Source organism: Echinops telfairi, unplaced genomic scaffold (assembly GCF_000313985.2).
Source record: "Echinops telfairi isolate 266 unplaced genomic scaffold, ASM31398v2 ScPeMD7_23;HRSCAF=83, whole genome shotgun sequence".
Lineage (NCBI taxonomy): Eukaryota > Metazoa > Chordata > Mammalia > Afrosoricida > Tenrecidae > Echinops > Echinops telfairi.
In genome coordinates this window covers 34,508,108-34,534,336 of record NW_022103920.1, presented here as the reverse complement: position 1 = coordinate 34,534,336, position 26,229 = coordinate 34,508,108, and the positions used below count along the sequence as shown (strand labels likewise).

The window sequence follows — 26,229 nt, the reverse complement described above, 5'->3', positions numbered from 1 at the left end:
GGAAGGTTTGTGGATCCAGTGACATTGCAAGCATCTCAGCACTGCAGGGGTCTCTACGTGGCTTCTCCGGCTTAAGGTCTGGTTGCATCAGGGTAGGTCCATGTGGCTTCTCCAGCTCCCAGGGCATAGCGTCATGTGTCTTGCCAATAGAACATCTCTCAGGGAGTGAGAAGAGAGAGAGAATCTCCAAGGGAGTGAGCAGAGAGAGACAGTGTCTTCTGCCTCCAAGGAGGAAAAACGGGAGTTCTCAGAATTCTCAGGAGGCCATACCCACAGAGAGAGGCCTCATTGGCTATGACCTGATTGACAGACTTGATTAACAAACTAGACTCTACCCCTGCACTCTTAATCCTCTCCCGTCCCGAATTGACACCAGAAGATGTAACTACCACACTGCCACAGTTCCTTTTTACATGATAAAGCAACTTAAACAACAAAAGGACCCCCAGTAGTTAATAATAAGATGATTCTTGTCCCCCATGACCATATACGTGAAGAGTTTATCCCAATAAATGAAAATCATGTAATGGCTTTCTGTTTTTCAGTAACATTTACTTACGTTCAGTTTATTGCTATAGTTTAAGGAAGAAAAGCAAGATATTTTACCTAATGTTGTCCACTCTTTTCCCCAACCGTCCATCTACCTGTCTACCCATCTATCCATGATTTATTTATTGGAGGTTTATTATGTTACAGGGAGAAGGGTGGAGCTTTTTATTCCTGTAAAGAAGGGCAAATGTGGGAAAGGGATTTTAAAAAATGAAAGGTTTAGGGAATTGGAACCTTCATCAATTGGAAATGACATTAAGCTAATCAACTGAATTTTTTTAAATGGGATGCATATATTAAAAAAAGAAACAAAGAGCCTTCCTCATAAAAAGCATTACTATAATTAGGGTTGTTATCTACCCAAAATCCCAAACTGGAACCTCTAAAGAACAGCCATGTCTGAATATTGGTGCCTTTCCAGTTCTGCCAATGGACACATTATAGCTTAACTGTGACATTTCTACTTTTGTAATCATCAGGCAACAGGGAAAAAAGTCTACAAATTGGAGAGCATGTCTTTTTCTAGCTATTCTTTTCTAATTCAGTTGGCTACTGCCAGTTACTTGGGCATAAAAAGAAATCCAAAACATTATTATATTCACTATTCTGTATGCCACTAGCCAGCACAAATTACAGATCCACATTTGTGGATATCCAAGTAGCAAGCATTTGTTTAATGAAAGACATCGACATTGGTAATACTGAGCGAGGTATTAATCCTCCAATGAAAGGTAGTCATATAATCAAACCTGTTTTTTAATCAATTTTCTTTCATTTCCTTTTCCCATTACCAGAGATAATAAAAATAATAGTAAAACATAAGTGAAAACGGACCGAAAATGAACTCGGGAAATGTTTCCCAGCACAGGTTGCAGGCTCTGATTGTCTCAGCCAAGACTGACAGACTCAAATGCCCTAGTTCCCATGGCAATGCATGCTTTCCTGAAGCAGATCCACCAAGCTCCAGTTTTGCCGGAGGAGAGCATGATGCTTGGTAAAGAAGAGGGTCAGTGAAAAATAGGAACAGCTCCACGAGACGGGTGGCACAGTGGCTCCGGCCATGGGCTCCAACAGCACAATCGCGAGGACAGCACAGCGCAGGGCAAGGTGTCCTTCTGAGCTGAAATAATGCCATCTAGGGTCACTGTGAGTCAGCTGAGACACGATGGCGGTGCGTTGATTGGTTTGTTGTTTTGAACAACAACAAAATAAAACTTACGAGCGCTAACCTGGCATTGCTAACTCTGATTCCATACTTTCATACAATTTGGCGTTGCATAACTGGTGTTTCCAATTGATTTTTTTTTTCTAAATGGAGCAAAAACATTGACCAGCATATTCAGGTCTCTGTCTTCTCTTGATCGTCATATTTCTCATTGTAACAACCTGGCATTTTGTTTCTGTATATTAGTTTGCTTAGTGTAGATCACATACTAATTATTCAGTAATAGTACACTGAAAGCATTCAGTTTTCTAAACCTGAGAACCAAGGTAATGTCAGCCCTGCTTGAGAAATCAAATCACCACAGTCACTTTTCATAAAAGTATCACATCTCAACTTTAGGAACACAGGTCCCTAGAAAAAGTGGTGAGCCAAAGGTAAAACCTGGGTTCTAATCTCATGACATCACTTATTACCTGAATGATCCCGGGCAGATAGAACTTAATACCCTTTCCTAAAAAGAACACGTGGCTTCGAGGATTCCTTCCACCGATCTCACAGGTCATTGTTAGCAAACTCATCAAATGCACAATGAATAAGAAAGGCTTTGAAAACTACAAAGCACTAAAGATATAATATATTATCATTGCTTTATGGTCCTGCAAACAACCCATGCCAAATAGTCCATTAGTGAAAAGATCATAATCATCTGCCCAGATATGACAACAACAGTCAATATGACAATAAAGAAATGCTACATTGTACCCTCTATGGTGCTTCTCATCCTGACAATATCTTCCTTTCAGAACAGGAGAAATACAATTTGAATTTCTTCCTCACTAACAGAACTCTCCCTATTTTCAAAAGCTTCCAAAATATGTCCAGCTCAAATTTCAGTCATTTCTGGTATATGGCTATATAAAAAAATAAAATGAAGTTAAAAGAGTTTCTAATTAGATATACATATAATTTTAAATAACACCAGAATCATTTCAAAATAAGAATTGGCATTAAGTTTATACACACACACATTTTTTAAAAAAAGAAAAGAAAATGAAATGGGCAGTTCCATTCTTCGGGTTACCTGAAAGAACCCTGGTGGGACCAGGTTTAAGCACTTGGGGCTAACCCACAAGTTTGAAGCTAGAGGTCACCCAGTGGCTCCACAGGAGAAAGGCCGGGGCAGCTCCTGCTCTAAAGCCCACCACCTAGAAAGCCCTCCGGGGCAGTTATACTTGTCTTGTGCAGTCACTCAGAGTCAAAATCCACAGCCTCCACCAGCACCCCTTAATCACCAGAGAAGACCGCAGCCTCCTTACTCTTCTGGTGAAGTGGACATGACTATTGAATTGGCAGATCTTATGATTTCTCAATTCTTATCTGATTTACAGGAATCTTACCCAAAACATATTCAGTACTGTGGACTTATTTTTCTTCATCTGGGGAATAAAGAAGACAGGCCTTTCTTTTTTAGTTTGTTTCAGGTGCGCTTCCTTGACAACCCCACATCAGAGTCCCAGGCTGAATTACTTCCAAACTGAAAGATTGCTAAGGGCTGCAATCATGTCTGCCTTCCCGCGCCTCCTCCTAGCCCCCCAAGCCATTAACCCCATAATTGGCACATAGCATAGGTATTCAAAAACTATTGATTCGATAAATTATGGGAGGCGGGAAAAAAAGGTGTAATAGTAGGGTAGTAACTAGACCGATTTAAAGCCTGATATCCCTTGGTATTAGCCTCAAATTTGGTGGTTAAAACCCATAATGTGTGCAACACAATTCTGGTTATGTGAAAGGCTTATGAAAGTTAGCCCAGCCAAACTTGCAGAAATTAGAGTATCAGGCAGACTGGGTTACTTAAATTACATGTAAGTTTCTGCGAGTATAAATGTATTCATTTATAAGATTAGGGTACTTAATCAGAAACGTTTTGTGGGTCCCTCCTACGTCTGAAGTGCCATGGCCAGCTTGTGGCACACTGTCACGTAAGACCCGTGCACTCCTGAACGCGTTGGTGCTTGAAGAGGCCGAGAACACAGTAAAACACGAGAGGCAAGTGAGATGTGACTTTGAATTATAAATATTTAACAGTTTTTAAAAACAAGAACTTGGTTTTGTTTTTAATTAATAAGAAACTGGTCTGTTTTTCAGTTGGATCCTACCCTCTGAATAGATGTATCTGTCAGTGAGGCACCCACTTAGCTTTCAGTCCATCCAAAATTCCGGTATGCATGTCAATACAGAAGAGAAATGAAAGGCAGATGTTTGGGTACCCCCACGATTTCCAGTAGGCAAACAAAGCCCTGGATTGAAGAGCCCACCTTGGCTCCAGGTGGGCTGCACCCTTGAGGGGAGAACTCACCGGTAGTCTGACTTCATGGGGTATAGGCCCAGCCCAACTATTATATGGTCTTTTAAAACATAGCACCTCTCACACAGGCAACTTGGTTTTGGGATTGTTTATTTTTCTGTGACAAGGACATAAGTATCCACCTGAAAGAAAGGATAGCTAAGTGTCTGTTTTACTGATGTAGTCACGTTTATTGTTTTTTGTTGTTGCTGCTATTTCCCATTGTTACTGTCTAATAGAATGTGTTGATTTTCAGGGAAAAATAAAACAGTCAAATGCTAATGTGACTTTTTGTTAAGGATGACATGACAGGATGCAGGTGCCTCGACAATAAGTTACACTCAGTATTTTCCAAATACTTCAAAACTCACAATCACTGCATACATAGGAGATGAGAGATGTACCGAGACCAGGGGAAATACGGCTGAATATCCCTATTTCTGATGTATTCAGCAAGCATTGTATCACGGTGTTTCCAAACACGCTCTCCTCGAGACGAGGAAGGAGCTCTGGTGGCTCCCTGGTGAAGAGCTTGGCTGGAGACCAGGAACCATTGGCAGTTCCAATCCAGTGGACACTGTGGGAGAGAGATGTTGCCGTCCGCTATTGTGATGACAGCTTTGGACACTCTTAGGAGGCAATGCCATCCTCTCCTTTGAGGCGCTTGGACTTGGAATTGATTCAACAACAATAGGTTTCATTGATTCAACAACAATTGGTTTAAGACTTGAGGAACCCCAGACAAACTCAACTGATCAGAACCTACCAATATTATTTATGAACAGCCTTTTAAAAAATCCTAAGAGTGGGGGCAAAGCTATCTTCAATTAAAAATTGGTTTTTTCTTTTTCTCTATAACTGTCAAAGAGAAGAAGAATGCAACACCCCCAATTAAAATGTTGACATGAGGTCTGAAATATGAGAAAAATTCTGAAACCATATACATTATATTGAATAAGACTTCAGGCTTCTAAAGATTATATTTCTCAGCCTGTTAAATATTTGGAATAACTTAATATGAAGGATTTTCACAACAATGAAAAAGCCATCAACACACATTAAAATAAATGTAAAGGCTAAGCACATTATTTACATATGAAAGCATTATACTTAGTTAATTGATGTTAATTTCAGTATTTTTCCCTCTGTGCTAATTCTGTTTCTGTTTTGTTTCCTCCTATATTTTATTTTATCATGTTCAGCATCATGCTGCCATCGTACAAGAGCTGAACAAGCATGGAACTTGAATATTATCCTCCCAAATAAATGAATTTCTCAGCTTCCTGTGACCATCTATACATACTTCATCTTCAAAAAAAGCAATGTCCATGTTCTATCATCGCAGAGACAGTGCCCTTCTTTTCGGCAATATGCACGAGATGTTTGGACAGTACAACCGGGGCCCGTGCACTGCTTTCCATGAAGAAAAACGTTGCGGTTCTCTGGCATTCATCATTTGACAAATGCAAGCATTTTCTTAATCAGCCAGCTCTTCCTGGACGTAGCAACGGTGACTGCGGAATCCTTAAGGGCCTGTGACATTTTTGAAGAAGAAAGCTAAGATGAAGGACATGCCACTCCGAATCCATGTGCTACTTGGGCTCACTATCACTACACTAGTACAAGCTGTAGATAAAAAAGTGGATTGCCCGCAATTATGTACATGTGAAACCAGACCTTGGTTTACCCCCAGATCCGTTTATATGGAAGCGTCTACAGTGGACTGTAATGACTTAGGTCTTCTGAATTTCCCAGCCAGATTGCCTGCTGACACACAGATTCTGCTCCTACAGACGAACAACATCGCGAAAATGGAATATGCCATAGACTTTCCCATAAACCTTACTGGCCTGGACTTATCGCAAAACAATTTTTCCTCGGTCACCCATATCAACGTAAAAAAGCTGCCGCAGCTCCTTTCTGTGTACCTAGAGGAAAACCAACTTACCCAGCTGCCTGAAAAATGTCTGTCTGGACTGAGCAATTTACAAGAACTCTACGTTAATCACAACTTGCTTTCTACAATCTCACCTGGGGCCTTTATTGGCCTACATAATCTTCTCCGACTTCATCTCAATTCTAATAGATTGCAGGTGATCAACCGCAAGTGGTTTGACGCACTCCCAAACTTGGAGATTCTGATGATTGGGGAAAATCCAATCATCAGAATCAAAGATATGAACTTTAAGCCGCTTATCAATCTTCGCAGCCTGGTTATAGCTGGCATAAACCTCACAGAAATACCAGATAATGCCTTGGTCGGGCTTGAAAATTTAGAGAGCATCTCTTTTTATGACAACAGGCTTATTAAAGTGCCCCGTGTTGCTCTTCAGAAAGTTATAAATCTCAAATTTCTGGATCTCAATAAAAATCCTATTAATAGAATACGAAGGGGTGATTTCAGCAACATGCTACATTTGAAAGAGTTGGGGATAAATAACATGCCAGACCTGATTTCCATCGACAGTCTTGCCATAGATAACTTGCCCGATTTAAGAAAAATCGAAGCTACTAACAACCCCAGATTGTCTTACGTTCACCCAAATGCATTTTTCAGACTCCCCAAGCTGGAATCGCTTATGCTCAACAGCAATGCCCTTAGTGCCCTGTACCATGGTACCATTGAGTCTCTGCCCAACCTCAAGGAAATCAGCATCCACAGTAACCCCATCAGGTGTGACTGTGTCATACGCTGGATTAATATGAACAAAACCAATATTCGATTTATGGAGCCAGATTCACTGTTTTGTGTGGACCCGCCTGAATTCCAAGGTCAGAATGTTCGTCAAGTGCATTTCCGGGAAATGATGGAAATTTGCCTCCCTCTCATAGCTCCTGAAAGCTTTCCATCCAATATGGATCTAAAAGCTGGGAGCTATGTTTCCCTACACTGTAGAGCTACTGCAGAGCCCCAGCCTGAAATCTACTGGGTAACACCTTCTGGCCAAAAGCTCTTGCCTAATACTCTGTCGGAGAAGTTTTATGTCCATCCTGAGGGCACACTAGATATCAGTGGAATAACCACCAAAGAAGGGGGTTTATATACATGTATAGCAACTAACTTGGTGGGTGCTGACTTGAAGTCTGTCATGATCAAAGTGGATGGGTCTTTCCCCCAGGAGAAAAATGGATCTTTGCAAATTAAAATAAAAGATGTTCGGGCCAATTCTGTTCTTGTGTCTTGGAAAGCAAGTTCTAAAATTCTCAAATCCAGTGTTAAGTGGACAGCCTTTATCAAAACTGACAATTCTCAGGCTGCCCAAAGTGCTAGAATACCATCTGATGTCAAGGTCTATAACCTGACTCACCTGAAACCATCGACCGAGTACAACATTTGCATTGATGTCCCCACCATTTACCAGCAAAGCAGAAAACAATGTGTGAATGTCACCACCAAAGGCTTGGACCATAATGCACACAAATATGAAAAGAGCAGCCCCACGACACTTATTGCCTGCCTAGGTGGCCTTCTGGGGATTACTGGGGTGATATGTCTCGTCAGCTGCCTCGCTCAAGAAATTCACAGTGAGGGTGGACATGGCTATGTGAGGAGTTACTTACAGAAATCCACCTTTGCATTCGGCGAGCTTTATCCTCCTCTCATCAACCTTTGGGAAACGGGCAAAGAAAACAGTACAGCCTTGGAAGTAAAAGCAACTCTTATAGGTGTACCAACAAACATGTCCTAAAACAAACCAACTCAATCTACTTCCAGGGAAAGCTCGAGCCTGCAGTTGTTGTACGTAACAGGCAGAGAAATGTGAGTGGCTAGAAAGCAGTTTGTGCTTCACCAGTGCTGCTCCAGGTCAATGGGAATATGCCCAAGTTCAGCATTTTAATTAACTGACTTCAAAGGGTACCGTGGCAACCAAATAAAACAACTCCATTTTCTAGAGACTTTCATGTGACTCTCATGTCTGGAATACAGTTAAAGTGGACACACACACACACACACACACACACACACACACACAGACATTTCCGTATTTTTTTTAAGTATGTAAGAGTAGCTGAACTGAGCAATACCTCCTCCTGTGTTGTATTACACATATTAGCCACGAGTTTTTGCAGTGACGGGATAAACCTGAATTGACACATGGTGTAATAAAATGGACAAATTCAGTAGAGTAGACACAGTGAGTTATGTGGACCTCTTTTATAAAGAAAAATACATTTTGGATTAAATCAATTGTTTTTGTCTTGTTTTTGTTTCTAAATAAAGAACAATTTCTGGGAAATGGCATCTGATCAGATATTATTTAAATGGATTTTTAAAAATTTCCAAACAATATGTGCAGTGCTGAGAGCGAAACACTTTTACTGAGTTATGTAATGATCTGGTACCCCCGAAAAAAATGGTTTGGGAAAGCAAGCACCTCATCAAAGTTGATGGTTAATAATAACAATACTGTACTTAACTCTTTAGAGATAGAAACAAATCCTTTAGGAAACTATATTGACTTAAAGATTTTATTTTCTTAATAAGCAGATTTTGAAGTGAATTGCATTATTAAGTTTAGATCATGCAAATCCAATAACTGAGCAAGAGAAAGTCTTATTTTAATATTGAGTTTTTCAGGTTGAGGAATACCTGAGTTACAAAAACATTGTCAAGTATCTGTAGCAACTATAATCTAGGTGTAAGTTTCAAAGCTTTCAGAAATTCTAAACATTTAATAAGTTTCACTATAAGGATAAACAAGTAAGTTAATACTTTGTTATATTGTAAAGATAGCAAGGGAACATATCCCATTCCAGGACTGATTTTAGAATTTGTTTAAAATATCTATTGGATTAGCAGTACAAGTTTATCAGATTCAATTTCTGTGATGCTACCCCTTTATTTGGACCACCTCAATATAAGAATGATCTAATATGCTAATTCAAGAGTTCCCCGGAAATTAAAATGTCAGTTTTAGAAACTAAAGAAAAAGATTTCTGAAATGGTTCAATTCAGCATATTGGGATTAATTTAATGAAAGTGGGGGGAAAGTATACTGAAGTATAGATATCTATGACTGTACTGGGGGGCTTCAAAAATCCCATGGATTTTTTAAGCCTCCTCATATTCAAGGCAACTAAAAACTACAGCTTAAGACAACAGGAAACCATTAAACTGAAATGCATGATCACTATTATTTTTAAATCACATTTAAGAAACATTAGGATTACACTAATGGGGGAAAACAGGTTATTTTAGATATGTCATAGTTAAAAAAAACACCTGACATTATTGCAAATTAATGAACTGTATTATAAAGGCGACATCCTGAAGCAATAAAAAAACTAACATAATAAGTTATCATTTTTTAAGGGCAAATTGCTTTGTTCTACAAAGCTAAAAGGTTTCCATATTAGTTATTGTTGTGCCTGATTTTAATCAAATATTTACCTTTTACAGTAGCTTATTGCATACATGTTACTGCCTGTAAACATTCCTAACACATTTGTCTTATCAATTTACTTGCTAATGTTTGATATTTACCTTTTTAAAATAACAATGACAGTTTTTAATTAAACCCTAGATGTTTTTCACAATGTGGAAAATGATTGTTATGAACTCTTTAAAACAAGAGGACAAACTTAATACACCTAAAATATGTAACTTGGTAAATCAATGTGTTTCTTGAACACAAGTTTTACAACCTGATCAATCACTATTACAGTCTGACATTAGAATTTATCTGCAAGACACGTTCATACTTCATGAGAGGTTTCAGCACCACGGACAGAGATTCTCAGAGCAAGGTTATTTGTCAAAAACACAGGAGCTGAAATATTAGGATACAGATATTGTATAGGTCAGCAACAACTTTCTCAGGTGTCTTGTATGTTTCTCTTTAAAATCTATCTGCATGGCAGTAATCACAAATATATTTTAGACGTAAGATTCCATATCAAGCTACGTATGCCTTAGAAAAATGTGACATAAGTACTTTAACTAGACAGCTAAAAATAGAGCACCGAACGAAGTCTTCTTGTTAGTCAAATAAATAAAATGCCCAAAATAATCCTATTTATTTGCTTAATTTTTGACCTAACTTTCCAAAGAGAGAGAAAGAGAACACTTCTGCTTCAATATCAGAATAGCATTTCATACTCCCTGCTACCTCCTTAGCCTTACATAAAATTAACTATGTACTGGTCCAAGTACTTAAAACATTTAACATATGCCTATTAAAGCATAAACGTTAACCTATAACAAATATAAATTTAAAACTTATGCATCTGTGAATGCTACTGAACTACTCACCATATGGGGGAGGAAACATTTTAAATGACTTTTAACATAATTACAAAATTTCCAATTTATGCCATAAAATAAATGCATCCCAGAAATGTAAGCCAACTTATACCCCCAAAATAAAATTTTCTGAAAACTCACATTCTCAAGTTAAAAAATATATTTAAAACTTTATGGATCAGAATGCATAACTTTCTACAAAGCCAAGCAGCTCTTAATTATAATAAAATGACATAAGAAGAAATGAATCAATTTGTGACATATAAACCTGCTGATATTTATGTCAAGGCTGAAATTTTCCTTCTGATTAGATAAAGGAAAAATTCCAATAAAATAACTCCATAGCTATCATAAATATCAGGGAGGAATTCTAACTCTATAAGTAACTATTAGGAAACACCCTGAGGTTCACCCTGATATTGAGTTTCTAAGAAAATGAGTACTGAACAGTGATTTAAGTGTGGCTAGATCTATTTTTATAGTTTTTTTTTCATTTCCCAAGGTATTACAACAAACAAGTAAAATAGTTTGCAACAAATATGATTTCCAAGTGTTTTCTGTCTATATCCAAGATACCAAAGGGCAATTTGGGGAAGAAATGACACAGAAAAGACTGCATTTAGCTTATAATGAAGAAGGTGATAATCTTGCCTTTGGCTGAGAGTCCCTGTGTGTAGGCTATCATCGAACCCTGACGAGCCATCACTAGCTGGGCTGTTGTCTGGAAGCACTGCAGCTCTGGGGGCAAAGACAGTCATGCCTAAGACCACGTTGCAACCACTATCGGGCTGTTAGACAAAGAGAAATCGCTCCAGTCTCAAATGAGCATGGCTGTTTTAATGTGTTTATTAGAAAAGTGAGCATTTTATTTATGATCCTGGGATTTTAATATTTATTATTATGATTATTTATTGCCATGTTGCTTTATCTTATTCTTCTAAATTAAGGAAATAAAAACACTAGTTGAACACAAGAATAAAATGACAAAGTCAGAGGAAAAACTCATTACCATAGTCTAGACAGCCTATCCTAAAAGCAATTGTCAAAAGAAATGTTTTATGGAATAGTCTGCCAAAATATAGGATATTCTGAAACTGGTCTATGCATTTCATTAATGAGAAACTCAGAGGTGCTCCTGGTTTGACTAGTGACCCTTCAGTATGTGCAGGTGAGATGATTCTATGTGAAAGAGGAGACAGTTCTTTTTCATTTCTGCAAAAACCAAACAAGTGAACAAAGATTGGATTTATACCTCAGAGGGTTCTTAACGCATCTTCAAATAGGCCAATTCGTCTACTCCAATGAAGAGATTAAATATCTCACGGACAAATCAATAGAACTTTCTGTTAAAAGAAAACTGAATCTTTAAATAATGCATTCACATCATACATCATGTATGACTTCAAATTTAGTGTACTGTGGCCAAGAGTAACATAGCATAGCAAAGACAGTTGTGATTGACCTTAGCCAGCCTTTCTGAAGAATGAACTATAATGGCATTTGAAAACCTCACAGTACTTTCTGTGTTCGTATTTATCTTCTGTAACTACCATCTATCTTCAAATGGTACTATGTGACCACTGTAAGGAAAATCCAGCTTCTCATTAAAACACATGGGTCAGGATCTGAAGTCTTTGATTCAAAATCCAATTGTGATATCCGTTTGTCGTATTTACCAGCCTCTGGAACAAATAATGGAGAAAACTTAGGATATAAATTAACCCCGCTAATCCTTGCATTGAGAGAATCAGACTGTAATAAAACCACCTCACTGTTATTTGTGGTATCAGATTCGAGGCTGGTAAAGATAGAAATAGTTCTTGAGCCATCAAAAGTACCTTTGTTAAAACAGTATGACAAAACACACTGAAAGAATTCTTCAACAAAGTTCTATATGAGTACTGTATAAAATTGAAATTTATTACAACGGGGACTAAAGCCACATTTCTCTGTTAAATTATTAAAAGAAATAGTATAAATAATATTCCACCGAGATACAGAGTACTTTCAAAGCTAATCCAAGCATTTCATTAACAAGACACCCAGAGGTGCTCATGGTCTCATCAGGAACCATTGCATATTCTCAGGTGAGAATATTTTATGTGAAATCAGAGACGATTACTTTTCATTCCTGCTGAAATTAGACAAGTGAACAAAGATTTGATTTATCTGTTCAAGAAAAAATAAGACATCAGGTCACCAAAATACCATGAAGGGGGGTGAGGGGTAGAATGTTCAAGGTTTCTAGGTTTTCCTTTTGGGTTACCAGACACAGAATCAATAAATCATTCAATATCTCACTTTAGCATTAATTTTTTGTCTCATCGTGTTTTAAAAACAATTTATATAGGAAATACAAGAACTTTTAAAACATGCCCTTCTAACAACTTTATATGACCTTTGAGTGTAAAAAAATAAGTAAACAGAAGTGTTCCCATGGATACACTAAAGGATATAAACATAAAACATTCATTCCTTTCTACTAACAAACAAGAGCTTTATCCACACAAATAAATTGCTATTAATTGATGACATTGTAAAAATGAATTGCATCCAATATAGCCATGTTTAAAGGGAATTGGGATTTCTTCCAATGAATTCCATGTGTCACAATCCAGCCACAGTCCAGAGATGACAATGTGATGTTTGAAATATCTTCCTAGTACATAAAATGCACAGTAATCAATAACTTAATTACTAGTGCATTATTATTTCAAATAAATACTTCCCCATCTAAAGGAGAAGGGGAAGGAGGAAAATATGCACTTACAATCTTACCATTTGCTAGGAATACCACTAGATGCCCTCTTCCTAGCCTATACTCTTCCCTGTGTGCACGTGTATGTATACATATACTCCCAAATACACACATATGCCTATATAAATACAAACTTATCATGCAATCTTCATGAAATATCAGACAATCATGTTAAGATTCCATTTTTTTAGTTGAGCTTCTGAGCCCCAGAACAATGAAGTATTTTCTTTCCCAATATAACAATAGTAACAACTGATATGGCAGAAAAAATACAATATACAATATAATGACACTTGGGTGCTTTATCAGCATGCCAGCTACCATTAAAACAAAACAATAGGTGACTTTCTTGGTAGGGAATTATTGATCAGGAATATACCAAGTACATTAATCATGCCTATTACCTATTGGTATATTTTTATAATATTCCCATCTAAGTTTAGCATGAGAAAGTGGGGGAGTAAAAGGCCCTTATTTGTCAACTTTCGATCATTATTTGCCTGAGCCAGAACAAGGAGCAATTGGTTTATCAAAAAAGAAATACCTATTCCTAGTCTTAAAACAACACAACTGTACAGATGAACACATTCACTCAGCAGCCACTACGTGCAAGGGGGGACTTTTCTGTATTTTTCTTCCCTGCTTGCATCTCACAATCTCAATGGTTAAATCCCTTCTCTTTCTCAATCCCAGGAGGCAAATGTACAGCATGGTCAGCAATCTGGAGAATAAATCCAAGTTTACCCTGATATTAGAAAGGGTATCGTGCACACGGCGTAAGACTGTAAAAACCAAAACCTCCCCACCTGTGGGTACTGGCATTGCAGGTAGTGAGTAAGATGTCAGTAAGCTTCCCGGGCTAACTGGTCGCTGCAAATGTTGGATTCTCAGGAGTTCCAGTTTCACACTGGATAGGGCAGTTGCAGGAGAGCACTCACTGCCACTGAGGCAACGCTGAGTGGGAGGGTTCCCTGTGGGTTTTTAAGACTGGAACTCTCTGTGGGAGTAGAAAGCCCGGTCTTTCTCCCGCAGAGACGCTGCAGGTATTGCAACTACAGAGACTACATGGAAACTTGACACCATGCAACTGATTCATATGATTTAACCCGTCTAGCTCCCATGTAAGAAGCTGATCATCTACATTTCTCAATAGAAGAAATAAGTGGTTCTTCAAAACTGACAGGAAACCAACAAATGCTAATAAAAAAACAAACAAAAATCAGAGTCCTGGGATGCTATGGAGTTAAACTAGCAGGCATAGTTTTACATGCCAGGAAGGTCCTCCTTGGCATTCAAGAACTCATCCTTTGTGCTTTCAGACACTTGAAAGTTCACATGTGCGCAGGCACATTCTCATTTCAAAACCGAGTCCCCATCTTTGTGTTTGCTTCTCTCAAATGAACTGTATGACTTACGCTGCTTCCAAAGGTGGGAGAGTTGGGAAATGATAGCAGCAAAGAGGTCTAAGCAGGGCGGGGGAGAGTGGACCTGACTGCATTCATTCGTATATGGACTTTACTCCTTGACCATTACTTTATTGAGGATCTCCTATGTGTCAGGCCCAGTACTAGCAGAGATGCAACACTGACTGTGATCAACAACTCCTGATATTAGACAACTTACAAGTAAATAATAACAAAAGGAATCTGGCCGTTGTGATACAGGAAAATAGAAGTATGATGGGCAGAACGGCAGCTTATCCATGTTTCGGGGATGCAGGCTGTAGTAAAGGGGTTCAGAGAGGATTTGCCTTGCAACCATGGCCTACCTTTTAAGACCCAAGCTCCCAATCAGGGAAGGAGAAATGTTGGGAGGAGCATATTCGGGTCAATATGGAGATGACAAGAAGCTGACTGATTTGAATGTCATCAGAGCGCAGAGCAAAGAAAACGCCAGAGCTGACTTTGAGGCATGTGGGGAGTGGGGGTGGGAGAAGAAAAGTAGAGATGGGTGGCTCTCAAAACTGATTTTATGTAACCATGGTAGTAGCTAATATCTTTAGATATTAAAACTAGGACCAAGGTGTATGGTTATAAAGATACAATTGTCACATTACATTCCTGTCTCCCAGTATGGTCATGACCTTCCATCCAATTTCTATGCCTCCAGAACTGGGAATATGAGATGACGTGATGGATAAAGCCCAGAAGGAAACGGAGATACATACACTCTGTACTTCGAATTCTCACACTTCCCTCCTCTGACCACCCACACACCTCCAACACCTGCAGCTTTGATCTGTAGGTTTACTCCAATATTTTCAGAATATCCCAGTTTCAAAGTCCGTAAACATACATCTGCTAGAAAATTACCCTAGTGTCCAAAGGTCACTACAGATCTCCACTGTCTCGCTGAAAGCTTTCCACTTATGAACTAAAACATCGTCTAACATTGTCATCTTAAGTCTTTGTATTTCTACTGTCACTTATCATCATGCTTCAAAAGTTCCACGCATGTGTTATACAGAGATTCATAAGTATGTGAGTATAAAAGCAGACATAAGAAAGCCAAGAAAGGTCCTGTCATCGCATCGATCTCGACTCATAGCCTCGACTGAGGGGTGCACTTGAACTGTGGTGCTGGAGAAAAATACTGAACACATGGACTGCTAAAAGGACAAACCGATCTGTGTTGGAAGAAGCAAGGCCAGAGTGCTTTTTAGAAGCAAGCATGGCAGGACTTCATCTTGCATACTTTGGACATATTGTCAGGGGAGGCCAGTCCCTGAAGAAGAAACATCACGTCTGTAAAGTGGAGGGGCCGCAAAAAGAGGAAGACCCTTGACAAGATGGACTGACACGGTGGTAGCAGCAGTGGGCTCGGGCACGGGAACAATCCGAGGACCGTGCGGTGCGGTGCTTTCCGTTGTGTCTCTGTGGGTTGGACCTGACTCAATGGCACCTAGCAACAATGACGGGGCAGCACATAGCCTCTGGTTTTCTTGCTGGTGGGTTTGAAGTGAAGATCTTACAATCTGTCCAAGAGTTACCCAACCGTGCAACCAGGTCTCCTTTTCTCTGAGCACAAGGATAAATCAAAAGTATTGCTCCCAGGGTGTCAGTTTATGCCTGCACAGGTTATTCTGATCTAAATGTGCTTAAATGTCTCTGCAATCAGTGAATGGCTGCAGTCAAATTCTCGCAGTACACTTATCTTCGTCTTGTTAAGGTGCCTTTACAGACAAGGGGTAGTTTTCACGCTGTAGATTTTAAGGTCAAAGTTAATGAAACTTGTTAAGATATCTTACCAAATCATTGCAATTTTGAAACAGCTTTCCACTAAAGTTGCTCTACTTAAAACAATAGTTTCTTGAGAAATCAAGTAGACTACAGAAAGCCAGTAACACCTCAAAGATGAATTCAAGAAAGACAAGTCAGCTCAGACTTTTAGGGCGATTATTTGAGAGGGGGCTAAAGGGGTGATTTAGAAAGAATTTTCGGAGGGCACCATATTGAAGTTTGTTTTGTTTTCCTCCATCGCTATGTCTCGTTCTGCCAGAGTAGCAGGGGCTGTCCTGTAAGAATGTATTCCACCCATTATACAGCCTTGATCATGCTGTTTCAGACTTCTTCCTATTTCCAAAATTCAAATGACACTTCAAAAGAACTTATGTGTGTCATTCAAGAATGCCAAAACTGCTGCTTTGAAGTAATACAAATTAAAGAGTACAGAATTCTTCCAGAAAGAGTTAGAGAAATAGAAACATCTTCAGAAATGTGTGACCCTAGATTGAAGATATATTGAGAAATAGTAGTTCATATTAGATATTTGGGTTTAATAAAGAGGTCTATAATTTTGTAGCAATATTTTATAACTTAACATCCAAATAACCAGAAGTTCTCTGAGACTATCCTGTTGCTAGTTCCAACCCCAGTGGTGGGCATGCCAAATCACAGCAGATGAATCTACCCCATTCAAGGTTTCTTGAATTGTTTTCTACTCATAACCTGTTTTCACTGAGAAATTTGCAACATGAGCAAGCATTGCCGGAACCATGTCAGACTCACTGTGTTTGATTTTCATTCATCTGCGGTCACTGAGCATTTGGCAAACTTTTACTGTGACACATTTTTCATGATCCCGCATTCAGTTGTGTGATCTCATATCAGGTTGTGAACCACAGTACAAAAACTTTATATTCAAGTATAGTCAATAGTAAAGGGTAGAGTAGTCTTTACGTTTACCTGAATATAAGGTTAAGAAGATTAGAAATGCTGTGGCAATATATGAGTGGGTACCCAAATAAAACCATAATTTTTTCAAAGATATGTATTTAATTTAATTTTTTTTACAAAACAACCTTATCACCTTCAAATTACTCTCCATTACAATTAATACATTCATTTGTCAAATCTGTGATTCCACTCTTGGAAACATCTTTCAAACTCATCTGTTTGGACGGCTGACACATCTTGTTTTTCTTCAGTGTCTCTACATCTTCAAATTGTTTTCCTTTCATGTCCCTCTCCATTTACAGAAACAAAAAGAAGTTGCAGGGAACTAGATCAGGTGAGTCAGGTGCATGGGTCAAGAGAGGCACACTGTTTATTGCCAAAATTTGGCACATTTTTTGCCAAAAAATGGCTGCGTGAGCAGGTGCACTGTCATAATGGCAAAATCAGTCCCCCACCTGCCACAAATCAGATCCCCTCACACACACTGTTCTTCAATCTTCTCAGAACCTCTAAATAGATAATTTGATTAACATTCTGACCTAGTGGAACAAACTCCAAATGCACTATGAGTTGACATTTTAGTCCATTTGGGAAGTTGACAGATGTCCAGAATGAGATTTGACATCAATGGACATTTCACCTTTTTTGAAATGAGAAAACCACTCATGTGTACTCGAGTTTTTCCCCTAGTGCTCTCCTTGTAAGCTGTGTTCAACATCACACGTTTCTGTGGCATTTTTCCTGAGTAGGAAACAAAATATCACAGCCACACGCTGTTCTCTGAAATCAGCCATCATAAAAAACTAGCAAAACTGCTTGTATTGAAAATTTCACTGTGACCAGAGAGAACCTTCTCAGGTCACCACTGGGTTTGCTAACTCAGAGCGAGTTGCTGGACACTCAACTAGCAGGAAAAATGTGTACAATTAAAGCTCCGCCTAGTGGAGATTTTTCAGATTTTTTGGGGGGTACCCCCTCATATTGATAGAGACTATTTAAGGAAATTCAAGACCGACTCATTAAGGGATGTGGAACAATGGATATCATTGCTTATGTCAGATGGATCTTAGCTAAAAATAAGGGAAAATTAGAAAAATGTTTACCGATATTTTATTGACTGGGTAAAGGTAATCTACTGGCAGATCATAACAAATTATGGATAACGTTGCGAAGAATGAGAATTTGACAAAAAGGTTGCTATTGTTGTTGTTTTTAGGTGCTACAATGTGTCAGCTCTAACACATAGCAGCCCCATGCACAGCAAAATGAAACACTGGAAGGCCCTGTCCCATCCTCACAATGCCTAAGACCATTGATACAACCACTGTGTCAATCCGACTTGTCGAAGGCCTTCCTATTTGGGGCCTTACTTCTTCCCTTACAGGTTGGTTTGTCCTTTTACAGTCCATGATACTTCCAGTATTCTCCAGCACCACAATGCAAATGCATTGATTCTTCTATGGTCTTCTTTATTAAATGCCCAACTTTCATAATCATATGATGTAATGGATAATACCATTGCTTGGGTTAGGCACACCTTATCCTCAAATTAACATCCTTACTCTTTAATACTCTACAGAGTTTTTGTGCAGCAAATTTATCAATACATCTTTTGATCTCTTGACTGATGCTTCAATGAGCATTGATTGTGGATCCAAGTAAGATAAATCCTTGGAAATGCCAACTATTTCTCTATTTATCATGATGTTACCTATTGGCCAATTTGTGAGGATTTTGGCCTTCTTTATATTGAGTTGTCATCCATACTGAAGGCTACGATCCTTGATCTTCATCATCAAGTACTTCAAGCTCGCTTCACTTTCAGCAAGCAAGGCTGTGTCATCTGCATCTCAGGTTATTAAATAACCTCCTTCCAGTCCTGATCCCACTCTTTTTCATATAATCCAGCTTCTCTAATTTGTTCAGCATACAAACTGAACAAGTATGGTGAGAGAATACAACACTGATGTACACCTTTCTTGATTTTAAACCATGCAGTATTCCCTTGTTCAGTTGGTACAAATGCCTCCTAATCCCTGTACAAGTTCTGAATGAGCACAATGAAGTATTCTGGAATTCCCAACATTCTGAAGGTTATCCAAAGTTTATCATGATCTACAAAGTTGGATGTCTTTGCATAGACCATGACACACAAGTAAACATCTTTCTGGTACTCTCTGCTTTGAACCAAGATCATCTGACATCAGCAATAATATCTGTTGTTCCATGTACCCCTCTGAATCTGGCCTGACCTTCTGACAGCTCAATGTACTATTTCAACCATTTTTGGATGATCTTAAATAAAATTTTACTTGTGGGAGATATCAATGATATTGTTCTATAGTTTGAGCATTCTGTTGGTTCTACCTTTCTTTGAAATAGGCACGTATATGAATCTCTTCCACTCAGGTAAAGCAGTGGCATATTATAATAACATCCTCTCAGGCAAAATATTTACTAAATAAACGTAATAATAAAATGATTTTCATCTCATTGATGAAAAGAATTCAGTAACAACCCTGGGCTGTACAGCTACTGCCAATGGCTTCTTAGGTACTTACAGAATAACAGGTAAGAAAATGTAAGGGGCTTCCCAAACTATTGATAAATTCTTGGAAAACACAAAACAATACAAGCCCAGTTTATCTCCACTGAAGACCAGAACATAAATTACCTATGAAGTCAGAAGCTCTTTGTTTGGAATTAAATTGAAAATATTAAAATTATAAGGGCATTGTAGAATACCCTTATACAGCTGTAAAATACATTTTAAGATATAAAACATTTTCATATGTTTTATGTCTGGCATTTTAATATGTTATCATATAATCACTGGAAGAGCACCACAATTATGATAACCTATCTTGATGAATTACTGGGCATAAGAAAAGAAAGATCAAAATTTATTATCATCAGACAAATTTGCATGCCCACTGAATCTTCACATAGATGTACAATGAGAATGCCAACCACTTGCCTTTTACAGTGCTGATAGGCCTTTCAAGAGGGAATTTCACTGTAGTATGGGAAAACACCAGCCAGTGATCTTTATATGGTCTACCTTCAGAAAGGAGTTTTTGTACAAGACTTCCAACATTCTCTCTGGCTTGGAATTTTAAACATTATCAGACTGTCACATTATTGTTTTAAAAGATATTATTATTTTTTTGGACATAATTTTGATGTTATTTTCCTTTCCTTGGCTTGAAATTTCCAGCATATTATCACAATATAACATTATTATTTTAAAAGATAACATTTTATAATGCATTCTTTTGATATTATTTTATCAACATATATTTTATAATAAACTAATGTGCTCATGATACAAAATTTCTTACACAGAAAAGAGAACTTCAGGTCATTCATGTATTCCATAAACAGCATAGCCTGCCATTCTGGTTTCCAAAGAGTTTATGTGACCTGTGACTCACCTCACGCTTGGCCCAGATTAGAGGGAGCTGCCCACACATGGAAAGTGGCACCTAAGACCTCCAGACTCAGAAAAGAAGGCGACTTCAGTGCCCACTTAACAGAGGCCCCCATCAGCCTCAAAAGTTCTTGACTAACATGGTACTGTTCTCTACACATCCAGTCCTTCAGAAGTCGGCCTATTACCATTTTTAAAAGCTCCACGAGTCTAGGAAGAAGTCAGAAGCCACCTAAATGCCCATCAGTAGAAGAATGAATCAAAACTTCTGGTACACACACAGAATGGAGCTCCATGCATCGCTAAAAATCAATGACAAAACCACGACGCATGTCATGGCATGGCCAGACCTGGAGAGCATCGTGCTGAGTGAGATTACACAATCCTAAAAGGCCAAATATCATATGAGACCACTTAGCATAAATGAGAACAAATATAATAAACCAAGAGAAAGACGTCCTTACCAAAAGGAACAGCCTTTGGAGCCTGCCAGGGGTGGGAGGGAGAGGAGGGAAGGGAACATCAAGAAAGGGTGTGGGTGTTCACGGTGATGAAACAGGGCAGTAACCCACGGGAGGGAGATGAGGAATCAAGGAGCAAGTGAACGTTAAGGGGTGTTGATTGGTAATTTAACTGGTTGCATACAAAGGTGATGATACAAAATGTAAACGCTCAGCTAAGTTACAATAAAAATAAAACAAAAAGCTCTAGGATCAAGTTTATGCTGTTTTGTTAGGCTTTATTCTTTGCTCCCCTCTAATTTTACAAAGCTCACCCTTAGGGAGAAAACAATCATAAATCTAATCTCTGCCCCATTGGCTGCCCTGAAAATGGTTTATTATGTTGTTGTAGCCCTAAATTTTCTTTGCTCTACACTGAAAAAACATGTTTTTAACACTTTCGGTGTTTTTTTTCTCTCTATGTTCTCCGTGTTCTCACTCTCTGGGAGTTTTTATTGTGGATATATTCTTCTCCGTGTGTGTCTCTCTGTACTCTTTTTTTTTTTTTGGGGCGCTGTGCGCTCTGCGCTGTGGTGTGTTTGAGTCAAGCCGAACCAAGTCTAGGTAGTCATGAGTAACCTTACCCATTGCCGGGAGGCTGATTCTGACTCAGAAAGACTTTGATGCAAATCCACGGTAGTGACATACCCACTAGTATAAGCACCAAAAGTTACTAAATGATAAACACTAGCCTACATAGAGCATAATTTAATCCCAATAAGGGAGGGTCTATGCTGGGTGGTGCAAACAATTTGCACTCCACTAATACTGTCAAGGTTGGTAGTCCCAATAAGTTAGCAAGGCCACAGGAGAAATAACTGACAATCTTCTTTCATGAAGCGCATAGCCCAGAATAGTTCCATGGAATAGTTATTTTCTGTGATTTATAGGGTCATCATTAGCCAAAATCATCTCACTTTCAACAGCTGTATTTATTTTGTTGTTTAATTTTAAAATCATGAGTAGTGTTTTATATATAGCCGCATACCTATCAATTTATTCTAACTCATTGCAAGCCTATAGGGCAGAATAAAGCTGCTCCTTGGGGTTTCTGAGTTCCATAAATCTTTATAGGAACAGAAAGCCTCATCTTTCTTTGGGGGAATATCTGGTGGTTTTGAACTACCAATGCTGCCGTTAGGAGCCCAGAGGGTTTAAAAAACTAAGATGTAGCAGGTTTATGTAATTAGCAAGATAGAGACAATAAGTAAATTTTAAAGGGCAAGATGGTACAAATTGTTAAGTACTTCACTACTAATGGCAAGGTTGGCAGTTCAAACCTACCCAGAAGCTGCAGAGTGCCCTGGTGATCTGCCAGGTGAAACCCCTATGGAGCATAATTCTACCTTTCACACGTGGGGTCGCCTGCACAACAACTAACACCACCACCACCAAAGGGCAGTCACTGGGAGGAGAATTCTGATCTCTGTGTCATACAAATTGACAGGTTGTTACTGGTTTTCTCACACCTAGTAAAAGCCTTGGGAAATTTCCTATGAACGACTATAAAATTCAGATAAATTTCATCTAGCAGATAGCAGGGATGGGACTTGTGATAGCTTAATTAGCATCAGCAATTATTAAAAGAGTAAACAATTAAAATGTCTTTCTAAAGTTAGAAATCATATGTCATTGGCTGCACACTCCTGCACTGAAGTCTGACAGAACCTTAATTGTGGAAAAATTAGAGCAGAGCAATTTCTCTTCCTTGACATCCAAGTCAGGAGAGACTCCTGGTCAGATACAACACTTTGGGGACAGACGCCACACTTTTGGCTACAAGCATACACATAGTCCTGGCCTTTAGAAAACAAATGGAAGTTATTACTGGTAACTACACACCATGATGATTTGACTGTTGAATTTCATAACAATAGTCAGACCCCATCAGAAGTTATTAGTATGCTAAGGAGACTAGTAGAAAGTAGAATATTGGAAATCTGTTATTAGAGAAACTTGGCTTGTAAACTATTTTTGTAATCTTTTTATTGAATATAAATTCACATACAATTAGACAGTTCAGTCACATTAGAAAGAGTTGTGCAATCATCACCATAATCAACTTTAAAACATTTGTCTTCTTTCTCCTACTCATTGCCATTAGCTGCCAATTTTCCATAATCTCCCATATCACACCCCTAAGAAACTATTAATCCAGTCACTGTATCTATAGTTTTATCTAGCCTGAATTTCATATACAGAAAAACATCCCATAAAATGACAAAATATAACCCAAGAAACTTCAATTGAAAGAGGCTTACTCCAAGGGAGGACCCTGCAAATGGATTTTTGGGCTTTCACAAATGTCATGTACAGCCTTCTGAATTTACACGTTAGTATAGGTTCCTCCTCTGGTTTGGATTTTATTTTTACCATTCTTGGATCACACACACTGAAGTGCTTCTTCTGTGTGGACTTAGGTGACACCTCACTAAGATAGTTGCTTGTTTTAAGATGAGCCTTGAGACCCCAGAACTCTATGCTCTCTGATAGCCGGGCACCATCAGATTTCTTCATCACACTTCTATAGCATCCCTATCTTCAGTGATTTCTTCAAGATGGCAAAAATTTTTAAATGAATATAATTTCTTGAATCACACACATACACTTATATTGCACAAACACCTAAAACGATTCTTATCATGGATCGTGCACTGACATTTTCTACTCTCTATATTTTTAAATGCTGGTGTGATTTACTATTTGATTTCATTACAATTTGATTCCATTAAATCATAATGGGTCACAATGTGCAGTTAGAAAAATATGACTGTGAAAATGCCATTTGTCTACTCTTGTTAAAAATTCAAAAGTTTAATATAGTCCCCATTGATTCCAGGATAAGAAGGGAGAGTAAAACAATTGTCTTTTTGCTGAGTTGATTTTAACTCACCATGACTCTGTGTAGAAGACAATAGAAGTCTACCCCCTTAGGATTTCCAAGGCTATGATTTTTACAGAAGTAGACTGCCACAACTTTCTCCTATGAAGCCGCTGGTGGATTCCAACTACTTCTCAATGAGCAGCCAGGAATCTGAACACTGCCCGCCCCCCCCCTCCCCCCCCAAGGACCGTCACTAAGGAGGGAAGAAGAGAGGACAGGTGGCAGCAACAGTGGCATGGAGGCACGATGTGAAGGTGGAGCAGGGACTGAGCACATCACATACGTCTCAGCAAAGCTGCATGACTTGCCCTGAGGCTGGGATTCAACTGCAAATTTGTATGATTCCAAAGTTCGTGATTTTTTCCACAGCTTAGAAAAAGGGAACACCTCATAATGCATTTGTCTAAAACTACAACACTATAAAACTCTCAAAGGGTAGGAAAAAAATGAATAATTCTGCCAAACGATTTTCAGATCAAGTCCAGATTTCTAAACAAGAATCTGGGTGGGTTGATTCCCTGGCTGTCAGTTCAGAGTGATTGAGCCCTGTCGGAAGAGAAGAGCAAGAGAAATGCATACGTCTAGGGTTTGAGCCAGGCAAGTTTTCCCTGGTCTAGTTTAAATATTGAACAAAAACGCGTGGATTTAGGCCAACAGAGTTTCTAAAGAAAAGTTGTTGTTATACTTCCTTAATGCGGTAGTATTCGTAGTGTTATAGCAAAAACACAAAGAGAGTAAAATGAATTTTCTTTCTTTTTTTTTAAGTAAAATGAATTTTCAGGGACTCATTCTGCATTCAATTAGTAAGCCTAAAGAGCAATTTTAATATCTTATAAAAATGATCTTTTGTGTCTGAAGTAAAGAATGTTTTTTAATTCTTTAATAAAAAGGGTTTTATTGTTGTTGCTCGTTTTTAGTCTGCTGATGATTCATTTTATCATTTCCTTATCATGGCCAAAAAGGGGGTTAAGCCAGAACCACAATTTCCCATCATGCAAAATAGAACTTACCCAAACCTCCAGCATATGTCTTCATTTCCCCTCTTATTTCACACGTTCAGACCACATTGCTCAAAGCAAGAAAAGGCAAAATGTAATCAAGCTTGATAAGTCAAGAAGCAGAGCAAACGATGGGAAAAATAATAATTTGATTTGAGGGGAAAAGATATTAAATTACCACCTGAAAGCACTGAATAATAAAAGCTCAGAGTCAAAAACACTTCAGTCTCTTCTTCCAAAGTGGCATTTCAACAACCTTACCCAAGAAGAACAGAAATCAGTGTTGATTTTGTGTGTGAGAGAACTTTAATTTGAATGAGTTAAGAAATTACACTTTAAAAGCCTCATTCTCAAAACACAGTCGGAATGCAGATGGCGTCGCTGCACCTACAGCCAGGGATTTCACCGGTGCTTTTCCTCGGTCTGTTGAGTGAGTGGGGTTAATGTCATATTGCCTACAGTAATTCTGCTGCTTTTGTTCTCCTGGCGGAAACAAGATCCCTTTAGCTAAAGATTTTCCTCTCCTTTTGTCTGTTCAGCACGACCACAACCAGAGCGGCAGTCTCGTAAAGAAAATAACCAAAGGCACTGCTGACTCCATCCAATGACTTGGCTTCCCTCCAGCCCTCACACATCATGCCCTCCATCGACTCCTGGGGCCACAGGGCCAAGGAAGAAGGAAATAGGATGCTTTTCTTTTCAGTTGGGGGGCTACACTTTTTTATTACATGGACAATGTAATTCACTGTTTTTGTATAACTGCTTAACCCATTTAAAATTTTAATAGCCAAGCACAGATATACAAATGGTAGCACTTTTATTCTAAGTTAGGTTGACCCTACAGATTAAAACCTTGCAAAAAGGGTGCATGAAAAATCAAAATAGCTCTGTATCAAAGAGAAAGCAGAGCTGGGGGCGAAAAATAAAGTGCTATTCATATAGAAGCCTACGTTCTTGACATTCGTTGCAAATCATCATTTGGTTCTAAAAAAACTGACAGTTAAGCTAGTTCTTTGATCACAAAAGAATCCCAGAGATTATCTGGTCCTTGTCTGAAGTGGGTTGGCATAAGTGCTACTCCAAGTAATATAACCTACTGGTAAACCTTTTAGGGCCAGAGAGAGGACTGCCTGCATCTTATATTTTTTAATCATTTTATTGAGGGCTGGTACAGCTATT

The 26,229-nt window shown here is 38.6% G+C and overlaps 2 protein-coding genes across 2 annotated transcripts in view; one reads left to right on the top strand and one right to left on the bottom strand.

The window, feature by feature from the left end:
• LRRN3 (leucine rich repeat neuronal 3) overlaps nucleotides 1–8,250 on the top strand; it is a 45,878-nt gene extending 37,628 nt beyond the window's left edge. Inside the window, exon 2 of the mRNA XM_004702582.2 lies at nucleotides 5,264–8,250. Coding sequence (XP_004702639.1) covers nucleotides 5,624–7,750 — 2,127 coding nt within the window. The 5' untranslated portion in view covers nucleotides 5,264–5,623 and the 3' untranslated portion in view covers nucleotides 7,751–8,250. The remainder of the gene's footprint in view (nucleotides 1–5,263) is intronic.
• The window catches only part of IMMP2L (inner mitochondrial membrane peptidase subunit 2), a 1,081,477-nt gene that overhangs the window by 562,257 nt on the left and 492,991 nt on the right, over nucleotides 1–26,229 (bottom strand). The window lies entirely within an intron of this gene.